The 12,058-nt window shown below is 30.5% G+C and overlaps 1 protein-coding gene across 4 annotated transcripts in view; it reads right to left on the reverse strand.

Moving 5' to 3' along the window:
- LOC124367494 (ankyrin repeat and IBR domain-containing protein 1-like) overlaps window positions 1–12,058 on the reverse strand; it is a 72,753-nt gene that overhangs the window by 18,566 nt on the left and 42,129 nt on the right. For all 4 annotated transcript variants that reach the window (XM_046824381.1, XM_046824353.1, XM_046824361.1 and 1 more), the window contains 9 exons: window positions 11,914–12,048; window positions 9,715–9,874; window positions 9,144–9,280; window positions 8,581–8,808; window positions 8,364–8,495; window positions 8,115–8,268; window positions 5,760–5,874; window positions 3,405–3,448; window positions 987–1,130 (listed from right to left, as the gene is read on the reverse strand). In XM_046824381.1, the coding sequence (XP_046680337.1) occupies window positions 987–1,130; window positions 3,405–3,448; window positions 5,760–5,874; window positions 8,115–8,268; window positions 8,364–8,495; window positions 8,581–8,808; window positions 9,144–9,280; window positions 9,715–9,874; window positions 11,914–12,048 (1,249 nt within the window). The remainder of the gene's footprint in view (window positions 1–986; window positions 1,131–3,404; window positions 3,449–5,759; window positions 5,875–8,114; window positions 8,269–8,363; window positions 8,496–8,580; window positions 8,809–9,143; window positions 9,281–9,714; window positions 9,875–11,913; window positions 12,049–12,058) is intronic.

Raw genomic sequence — 12,058 nt, forward strand, 5'->3', positions numbered from 1 at the left:
ATATTTGCAAGATGTATTGCAAACCCTTATTCAAAACTGGAGAATAATAAATTCTAGCAAAATGTTATTAATGATATAAATTATATGTGAGAGATATGAATATACTTCTATAAATTGTAATATAAAACGTTTTCATTAAATAAAGCTGTTTGCATCTTTAATTAAAATGTTTTTGTTAGCTATGAGGCCAGTTTTAGCAGTGATAAGCTGAATTTACTAGTGTTCCATGTTACCCACATTTTTATCAGTGTCAAACTGGACTCTATCTTTCTGTTTTTAAAATAATAAATTTCTGTAGCTACCCTCCTTAAATATAAGATGAATGAATTAATTTATTTATTTCAATAAATAGAGATAATACATAATTACAAGATTATTTTATGCAAATAAAGGTTTGTACATACAAGAAAAATAAATAGATTTTGTATTATAATGTTTTAGACTGTTATTGGACATGTATTGAGTAACAAAAACATCATGTTAGAATTAATAATATTTAAAACAAAAATGTATATTTTCATAATATTACCAAATTAATATCTTTGTAAATGGCTCCCTCATCTTAGAATAAATAGGTTAGAATTTGATGCAACCATGTGATTTCATCTTAGACAATTTTATTATTCAGTAACTCAAAATTTATGGAAAAGTGTAGCATGTATTCTGTATGAAACATGGGAAGAAGTTTGCCAAGGTTACAGGGAAGGGGAACCTGTCAATCCGACATTGTCTATTCAGTCCCTGGACCTTGCTTACATAGCACAAGTGAGGTAAACAGTAGTAAAGAGTTGGCTCTACTTAATACAATTCTTATTGTTGTCTTATAGGAATTGATATATTTTTATCACACATTGTAGAGGAGGAAAGTACTTCACTTTAGAACATGTTTTTGAACTAATTCTCAAAAATATTTCCTGAGATTTAGTTCATAATCTACTACAATCGATATCTACAAATTGCAGTGAAAATAAATGGTTGAAGCTCACCAGCCAAACTTTTAAGAAAGTAGTCAACAGTAAGATCGGCACTGGTCTTCTGATATTCCTCGGACTGTGACTGAGACATCTCTGTGTTCTCCTGAAGGGACAGCTGTATGGCCAGATCGAGCTGCTCATCTCCATGAATTGGCTCTGAGATAGACAATTGAATTTTGAAATATCAAGAGATTGAGATCTTAGAAAATCTCTATATCTTTAAACAAATAAAGCAAACCAATAATATTTATTTATCATGAAGCAAATATTACAGCTTTATGTATCAACTCAATATATTATTTGGTTCATAAGAACTAAATAATATATTGAGTGTTGTATCATTATGTAACTAACGTCTAAGTTTTCCGGTTCACAATGCATCTAACCATTGTTGATACAATCAGATTCTTGAAATTTCAGTCTTGCTGTGGCAATATTTTGGTACATTGTGTTCAGTCAATAGATATTAAACAGAACATTTTGAGGTCTAGATCCCTGTAGACATCTTCATGTTCCTACACTCTGTTCTCATACAGCTATATTTTTCTTGCAGTCTGTGCACCTTTCATTTTGCTCTCTGTGACATAATAAAAAATATGCTGCAATAGAAAATCCTGCCAAAAGATACAGGGGCTGCCTACAGCATTTACCTTCCAAAAAATGGTAATAAAGTTACCAATTATATCATAATTGGGGATGAGATTTCAATGATACATGTCAATTTTGTCAAAAATAAAAGCAATCAATGAAATGAAGACTTACAAATTCCTAAGCCAATGTCAGATTTCTACAGAAATGGTATTGAAAACCTAATGTAATATTATGGTAACATTTTATGGTAATTATGTACAAATTGCTGAAGAATGTAGCTTTAAAATATAATATAATTTTACAACAAATATAATATTTATAATATAAATTGGTTTTTAATTTTTTAAATTCTAATTAAAAAATATATGTTGCTTTCTGGACAGCCATAATACTTTAAGAAAATCAGTATGGTAACTGATCATGAATCATATTTTTTCTGTAACATCTCTCACGCAATTTACAAAGAATTGCCTAGAACATAAGAATAAATATCAAGTTTATTGTCACCTTGCTTATCTTAATCTTGAGACCTTTTTATGTTCTTCTAGCCTGCCCTATATTTTGTATGGTCAAGATAAAAAAAGAGTTATAATTATTTTTGCTTATCTAATAGATTTTAAATTGATATAAATCTTTTAATTCAAGTACAGTACACAATTTTAATATGCACTATTTTTATAAATGTAATAACTGCCACAACAGACCATTAACACCATTTTTGCAAAATATAAGTGATTTTATATCTAGATATCCTGTTTTCAATCTTTCTTCTCAATTACAGTCTTAAGAAATGTAATACTGACATAGTGATATAAATACTGTAAAAAGTAGCTTTTTTAATGTCATGCATTTTCAAAATGTTATAAAAAGTACTATAAATCCAACAGTTTATATTCACGAAAGGTTCTCTTGAATATTGTCCTTTTTATATCTTTAAACATAATTTAACGGAGACCAGAAAGGGTCCGAACTGGAAATTGACCACATAACACAATGGTGCAAATGTTAACAGTTTTCCACTTGAACCATAATTTTGTCTTTCTTCATATCTGAAATTCATTATCTAAACAAGCCATATTTCTGATTAATGTTATAAAATGTGACATCGTTAATTAAAGAAACTGCATGAAAATACACAGCAAAAAAGTTATTTTTTCTTTGCTTACTTGAAACTGAGTATAGAGAACTTCATACTGTATTAGAGTATATAAGTATCATTGATAACCAACTCCAATTAATTATTTCGTATAACAAGCCTCTCGTTTCTAACTGTAGCATGCTAGTATAAAAATATAAGTTTAAATGCTACTATTTTCTAAAATAAAAATCTCAGTTTTAAATCTTCTAAGATATATTTAAGGACTTTATAGAAGGATACATAACTTTCAGACAAAACTAGTTCTTCACACAAATCCAAATTTTAAAAGAGTTTGGTATAATGTAAAACCAATATTACTAGAAACTAGGAAAGGCAGTAGCTTCTTTTCAATTAATCTTAGCCTATATTTCCAGTTTTACAATGGTACATAAAACTTTTAATGTATCTTTGAAGTCTGCAGGGTATATGAAAGTGCACACAATTTTAAATACTAGTAAGTGATGAAATTTTTCTTCATTTTAGTACATAAAGATTTTAGAAATATCTTTTAGAAATTTTTTATAATTGATACAAGTTATGAAATTCAAAATAATACAAATAATTTAGAAATACAAAAAGATATTAGGTACCCTACGTAACAAGATTAAATTTAATACTCTTAGCTATTATATTGTATAATTCCATAAATTCACATGCATAACTACAAATTAGCATAGGTAGTAATACATAAATTTAATTACCTTCAGGTTGCTCTGTACTTGTGCTTGGAGATGTTTCTGTTTCCCTGTAAATCCAGAAGGTTTTAAAAATTCTTTTTTCAAATAAAACTAATCGGTTTGAAAAATTCTGCTTTATGATTGATATTTTTAAATACTGAAAATACTCTAAAGTGAGTAAATTTGTCTGTGGTAGACCTAGTGTATAGTGATTCTGAATAGTCTTCTTTGTTATACTTTATTGTTTCTATACCAAGGAGAGGAGAATTAACTTTTAAACTTCTTGAAAGTAAGTCTGTTCTTCATACTCTGTTTAAACACATATTGTTTGCAAAATAACATAAACATTGAAAATTAATTCTAATTTAAAATCCGGAAAATATATAAATAATCAGTATGTTTCTGTTGTAGTAATGTTAAAAAACAGAATATTAAAATTTAAAACATATTGAAATATGAAGGAAACAGGATTTTTCCTGATATTTGCCATCATCTGATACAGAAAATCAGTAATACTATGTTTTGAGATCTGCAATCTGACCTCTTCCTCAATTGAATAACTAACTTAACACATAACTACAATCTACGTTAAAATAAAAAAAAGAAACATACCAGAGCGTTTTAAAAAGTTTATCTACACTGAACCAATAATAAAAAGGCCCACTTCCGTTCCCTCCTTTTATGCCACCATCCTGTTTCCACTATGACGAATGCCATTTACTATTGGCGTCTGGTCTGTCCTAGGTGGTTGATCAGTGAATGCAGACCCATTGTGATGCAAGCTATTCTTGTATTAAAGATATATTTCCTTCTCAAATAATGTTCACAACTTTAATGGTGCCATTCCATAGATAAGGATGAAAAATTACATGATAATTTCTGATTTGTTTCTTTGGTGTCTACGATTTTAGAATGTTAAGACATCAAAAACACCAAAAATATGAACATTTCATTTTTAAAAGGCATTATTAGATTACGCATTTTTGAAAAATCTACCTGTACTAATCAAAGATTTAGTACTGGTAAATCACTTGGAGGTGGGGAGACTGGTAGTTTTATTTGGTTTTATCTAGTTAACATGTTCGCTGCGGGCGGTAACTGTGGTTACCACAGAGCCTTTGTTCTGAAATGAGGTCAGGGTGCAGCCAGCACTCGAGCTATCACAACGATGTATTTCTCGCTCCTCGGGAGGTACTTTTCCTGCATTTTTATGCACTTCGTTTTCACATTAGACTTTATCATTATTTTTTTATGTTTTTTTAAGTTTTTATAGTAGTAAGTGGTTGCATCTTCCCCCGGGACCAAGTGGTGTACAATAACCAAGTTCAAAGCGTACAACAGAGCCAGTATTGAGTTCAAACAACGAGGATGACAACATGGACAATGTAGAGTACCAGACGGACTCGGAAGTTGAGTATCCTGATTACGAGACCAAACTACATCAATAGAGCGCTCACAACTGGATTGAAATACATTTTTATAAACTTATGTACTACAATATTTTTTGTATAATTTCAAGTAAACATTTAAATATATTTTGTTATAATTACTCACCACATATTTGTAAATAATAACTGAATTTGAGTGAGTTAGCGAAGATTTATATAAACTTTTCACATTTTTATAAACTTTTACATTTATTTTGGTTTTCAAATTTATGTATAAATATTGTTTATATGTGTCCAAAACGAATAAGATACAATTTACATAGCTACATTGTATTCATTTGGAATGTTCCCACTGTCATTAAAGGGCGTTTCCTAGTGCGAGCAGTAACTAGAGCTACCAGCTGGCAAGGAAGACTGCCCTCAGGAGCTAGTGGTAACCACAGTTACCGCATTCCCAAAATGGTAGAGAGTGATAACTTTTGTGATTTATGAGTAATTTTCATATATTACTATCACATTTCATCCAAAAATAAGTTAAAATATATTTTAAAAATTTCAGCATATAGGGAACTTTATATAGAGATTTTTAGCAGCGAACGTGTTGAAAAGGTTTTTGGCCTCAATCATGACTGTGTTCTAACTGATTTCAAATTCTCCAAATGAGCTGTTTATTATTACATCAAAACAAATTCAGAGAAATAAAAACCACAGTAAGATTAAAGGAGGCTGAAAAGAAGATTGTAGAAACAGAAGACATTCCCTTATACAGGATGGTAGAATTTCTAGATTTGTTACTACATATGGAAGCAGACCTCAAGAAACAACAGATATATTACAATGTTAGATATTGAGATAGTTTTATTTATTGTATTAGCAGTATGCCATTTTATGTTTTATGCCAGTGAATAGAGAGAATCAGAAATAATTTAAGTCAAAATAATAAGATGGTGGGAGATGGTCTAGAGAAATTTCTATTATGTCTGCTACTAACTTGTTCTCCTTTTTCTGGCGTTGTTTCATCTCATCTTCTATCATCTGCAGACGAGACATTTCTAAAGCAATCACCAGGTCCATGTTGTAATCTGCTGTCACGTTCACTTGATACGCTGCATAACAACATTACATAAACTGAGGTAATAGTTCTTGTATTGGGACCAGGAAAAAAATAACAGACTTCTGTTAAAAAAAAAACTGCTGTTCCTTGTAATTTGTTCAGAAATTAAAGCAAAATGAAATACAAAACACGTTTTTAATACTGTGGAATTATTTGTTTTAGACTGATTCACATTAGCTTTAGCTTTTAAATATTTAGATATAAACATTTCCCTGTTTTTACATCAGTGAGATACTTCATTCAATGTCAATGATTGTGGTACCAAGATCTGTCACATAGACATGTGACATGTACATGATGAATATAATATTATAATATATATATAATTATAATAATATTATCAATTTTCGAAATAAAAAGTCCTAATTGAAAAAGATTTCATAACATAACATACTAAGATTTCACTCGCCTGAATGCAATATACATTTAAGTTCATGTTTATAAAATAGTAGAATTAAGAATGAAATTGAAGAAATAGAATTTTTTTCATGTTCAAATATTACCACCTACGCATAATTCATAGAAAAAGTTTCTTCCACATATTTCAAAGTTATTTTTATTTCTATATCTATATTCTTTATGAACTGTCTAATATAATAATTTAAAATGTATATTTTTGTAATAAATAAGATTTTAAAGATATATATCTTTAAAATCTTATATATATACGCTGCAGCATAACAAAACTTTTTGTACCCACTGGGTGTTCACATGTGTGCATTATTTCTTTACAAATCAATCAGAAATGGGTTAAGGCCATTTTCTCATTACATTAGAGATTACTTCAAATACTACGTAACTAATCATTCCAGTACTAAAAACTGTAAACTAGAGCTCTGTAAATAAGATCGTGTCCAATCCCGAATTGCCCGTTACGCGCGACCTTCCTCAGCAAGATAGCCGGCTCAAATCACGCAAGCCATCACTACGAACAGCATCCCAGTTGATAGAGGAGAACTTTACGCCTAATGCTAACTGGGCGTCATCCTGGGAATCATTCGATGGACGGAACAAGTTCTTGATATCCGATCCTACGAAAGCAGCGGGTGGCTTGGAAATTCCTCGAAAGGAATGGGTTTTATTGAATCGTTTTCGAACTGGGGTTGGGAGAAGCAATCACTGGAAATTCAAGTGGGGTATTACTGACGACCAGACGTGTGATTGTGGCGCAAACTCTCAGACAATTGAGCACATTGTAAACGACTGCCCTTTGCGATTGTTTTCTGGTGGTCTGGCTGGTCTGAGTGGTTTAGAGGATGGGTCTCTAAACTGGCTCAGTAATTTGGATTTAGCTTTGTGACGGGAGATTTTAATATTATTTTTAATTTATGACTCAAGAACTTTGTTCTTACGTACTTTTTAATAATTGTAATTTTTAATTTATTTATTTATGGATAGCTGCCTTTGTCCCCCATACGATATATATATATATATATATATATATATATATATATATATATATATATATATATACTAGAGCTTTATATATACCTACTGTAAGGTAACAAGGTTTAACTTTTAGAAATGTTATAAATTTATAATTTGGCAAGTTTTTTCATTAATTCTAAATCTGACCTCATTGATACTATACTTATGAAATTGGCAATATACAAATTTTTAATATTTCCCTCATACAGCTCTATATTACAGTGTTTATTACTGGATGGATTAAGTAGATATTATTTGAGGTAATCTATACTGTAATAAGGAAATTGCCTGATATTGATTTATGTATGTATATTTTATATACAGATACAATACTTTTATTAAAATAAATACAAAATTAATCCTGTAGATTTTGTGGGATTACTGGGGTTACTGTAGATTTGATTGGGAATTGTTTGAAGTTTTATAGTGAAAAGTTAAATGCAGATTGTTGTGATATACTGTTTCCTAATTAATTCAATCATACAAGATATTAGATATTATTGTAAGTTCAAACATGCTTTTGTGCTATGTTAGAGATTTGTAGAATAAATAATATAAAACTATATTGAAATCATTGTTATATGTGAAGTTATCTTAGAACGAATACGCTCATACAATTTACCTTAATTTTACTAAAACCCCATCATGAGGCTTGACTAACATGCTATGATCACTTTACTAAGGCTCATGTAGTATTTTATGACATATTATTATTTAGTAATTTATTTAGATCAGTAATGTGTTAAATGAAAATCCTTGAAAAGTGAAAAAGTACCCATGAATGTAGTGGATTGGTATACTTACAATCAGGATGGAGACCCAGCTTGTCTATCTGGCTGCAGTGGAGGCTGCAGTAGTTGTGGAGGACACAGGTGCGAGGGTTACGGGCTCGAGGCTTGGTACAGTCCAGTCGCACACATTGTCCTAGCAGACTCACAGCAAGAGCATGGTTCATCTCCTTGACCACATGATATAGTTCCATTACTTAGCTAGAGGCAGTCATTACTCAAGTGCAAAAAGATATTACAACTAAAAATTAGTGGGTGGTCTCACCTCATCGTCTGAGTCAAAATCAGGCCAGTCATAAATAGCACTTAAATTGTTGTGACGACCTCGAGCGTCCTTCACCCATGGGTTGTTTGAGTCCAAATCCTTCAGGGACTCTGCAATTGCTTGCACTTGTTCCTGAAACAAGCATTTCATTCGTTAATGAGTTCTGTTTGACAAGTTAACCTGATGGTTGAACAAGAGTAAAAAGTATATTACTAACTGCATCATTGTTGGTGTCTATTGCCAGTACCCTGTAGTTACGTCTTCGAAGTTTACGTAGAGTCGGTGGTGTCTCTGGGGGTACAAGACCTTTGGAGACTGCTCGTGCAAACTCATGCCGTTTCCTGCGAGCCAAGGCTGTTGTCTGCACGATGACAGAGCGAGGTGTGCGCAAGTATGGCCGAGCCACCATCTCGCTCAGTCTTTCAGTTACCTCTTCCAGCTCATTCTGAAAAAGTTCACATGGAAGAAAGAAGAATTAACAAAAAATAGTGAAACCATCAGTAATTTTTATATCCTACATCTAATTTGGCCAAAACTAATCAATGGCCATACATATGAACAATTAGGCGAATGATTACTCTATTAGTAAATCTCAGCCATTTATATTTTGAAACTACAGTTAATATGTATATATATATAGTGATCAATTTTAGTTTTTGTACTAAATGTAAAGAGCTGAGATGATAACATTATCACACTTAGAAAACAAATGATACATATGATGATAAGATGGTTTTAGTAAATTAGTAATATTTAATCCTAATAAGAAGTCAGATGTACCTGCATGAACTCAAAGATAGTTCTGCTATATCCGTTGTCCTCCAAGTAATAACCGTAGACATAGGAGCCACAGAGTATCCTCCTAGCCTTGAGCAGTTCTCTCACACCTTCCTCTACAAATTTGACTTCAGCAGGCACTGTCAACATTAAACAGAAAAATTATTCAGACTGTGTAAATTATTACTGGAATTATCCTTTTAATTATACTTTTTAATCTGGACTGACTGCATCATGAATAAAAGTTTTTATAGTATTCAAAAGTACATACATAATATAGTTAAGGGTGCAGACAAAACATTATGTACATCTTTGTAGCGAATTCCATCTCAGAGAATGGGCTACTTAAGATTGGGCAACTTATTTTAAGAAGCACCTCATAATCTAACAGTGAATTTTTTATCTCACTTTGAGTTAAAGTACTATCGGTTGGGTGATGTCATTAAATTATCTTAAATTTATACAAGATGAAAATAAACTTCCATCAATACAAGGACATTTCCAGCAAAGATACTAATAAAAAGAAATAATACCTCATCAATTAGGATTACTCCCATCTCAAAAATACAATTACCTTCTCCTTTCTTAAAAGACGATGCTAAGTTTTCCATTTTTTTCCTGACACCGGCTAGCAGCCCTTCTTCTAACTTCCGGCTGTTCTCGTGGTTTCGAAAGCGGGTGTAATAGTGGAGGAACCGGTTCAGCTGAGTTGTCTGTTGATTTCTTAGTAAGGCCTAAAATAAGATATTCTCCTTGAATTGCTAGAAATAAATTTCACTATAAAAGCACAGAAAAAAGGAATGGGTATAATCTAGACTAATAAACTGAACCAAGCAGACTGGCGACAACTAACTTCAGTTTTATCTGCTGGTTATGCCTTTAAATTTTCATACATACATTAACGAATTCTCTAGAAGAATGCTGCATAGTTAAGGATGTTAAGATAAAATTGAGAAACACGTCAAAGTTTAAATGGTTTATATCTCAATTGTATAAACTAAAAGATCTAGTAACTGCACTGTATGATTGATTTAAGTTAAGAACACAGAAAATTAAATTATTAACAGGAAATCATACATAGATACAAAAAAGATATATAAGAACTGAATTAAGGATGAAAAGAAACAGATATATATATATATATATATTGTGTGTGCTACAAATAAATATAAAACTGTTTGGGCTATGATTAAAAATTAAACAAATTCTAAATCTGAAAGAAAACATAAACCCTGACGACTTCAATAATTATTTTATTAATATAGTAACTTTGATCCTAATATTAAATGATTAAGCAATTACATTTCAAATTGTAATTTTTTAAATAAAACTTTCCAGTAAAATGTAAAAATGAATATAATATTTCAAAGTATGTTTCTAATTTAAGTGGTTCAAAACCTGAAGACTATTATGGATTTTCAAATAATATTCTAAAGGAAATTATACATCACATTATACAAACAATAACTTATCTGTTTAACTGGATGTTATTTGAAGTCCAATTTCCTAAAGTATTAAAAAAATACTTGGATATTGTATTAAGAAGAAAAACAAGATTGAAACATGTAAGTTTAGGTTTTAGTCACCTAGAACAATACATAAAAATAGTAATATTACTGTAGAGGAAATTAACATTAATTATTATAAAACAGTTGATGTTATGATTAAATACTTTCATAAATGGAACAGTAATTTCACTAATATATTTTACAAAATTTTGAAAGTAAGGTTTTGAAATCTTCAACATTAATAAATTTAAGTCAAGCTTTTGATTTTGTTAATCATAAATTATTTTTTTACAAATCTTTGTAATTATAGTATAAAAAATAAAGGACTACATTTGTTAATCTCTTATTTATCTGATAGGGAACAAATGGTTGTCTATAAAAAAAAAACCGAAATCATATTTAATCCAGGTACCGGTAACTATCATCGCTGTAGCGACAATCTATCACTCTCTAACATCACTGTGAATAAGCCACTTTACACAGTAACTATAATGCTTTTCGACAAAAGTAATGGTAGCATGCATCCAAAAATTTTAAAAATCTATCGGTAGTTGTTAAATCGATGTATCGATTAGTATGAAGTTTGGTATTTTGATGCAAGTCGGAGAGAAGAAGAATATTGTATTTCATTTTTATTCTTCTCATTGCTTTGAAGCCTGCATGGTGGCTAGGGGCAATTCTGATCGGTACTTTCCTGATGTCAGATCACGTGCCAGATTATCCAACGTATAACTTTTACTCTGTTCATGATTACCTGACCTATGATAGTAGCTTGTTAATGTTTTAAACCTTAGTTATAGTATTTTAACTAATAAAATATGCTAATTATTTCTTTGTTAAAGTGATTATATTTATTTATCTAGATTATTATATTACAGTTTTCTTCTATCCAAGTGAATAGATATGAAAATATGTTTTTAACTTTTATTTTTTATAATATACCAATACAGTGTTATAGTTTGAATTTGTCTGTTACATACTCTATAACTGTGCTTAATAAAAATAAAACCATCAGATGAATCTTGCTCATCAACGTCAAAAATAAAATTTGAAGTATATAAAAATGAAAGGATTTATTTTAGACTTTCTTATAACTAAGAAATTACACTTGAATGAACTGAATTAATTTAACCCTAGATGTGGCAAAGAGAAGAATGAATAAGGGTGTTACATGCATCATAGACAAAAAAAACTAACAAGCAATTATAACATTAATTAATAGTTTAAAAATAACTTCTATTTGCACTTAATGCCAATCTACTAACCTCACTGATTAAAATTCCTTGTTTTTCATCCGCCTTGTGCACTGCCTCAAACCTGTTACAGCGGAAGTAGCCTCCAGTTGCTGAACTGTGTTTCTTCCAGCTCTCCAGGCAGACCCAGCAGAAGTCAGACTTACACTGGAAGAGA

Source organism: Homalodisca vitripennis, chromosome 1 (assembly GCF_021130785.1).
Source record: "Homalodisca vitripennis isolate AUS2020 chromosome 1, UT_GWSS_2.1, whole genome shotgun sequence".
Lineage (NCBI taxonomy): Eukaryota > Metazoa > Arthropoda > Insecta > Hemiptera > Cicadellidae > Homalodisca > Homalodisca vitripennis.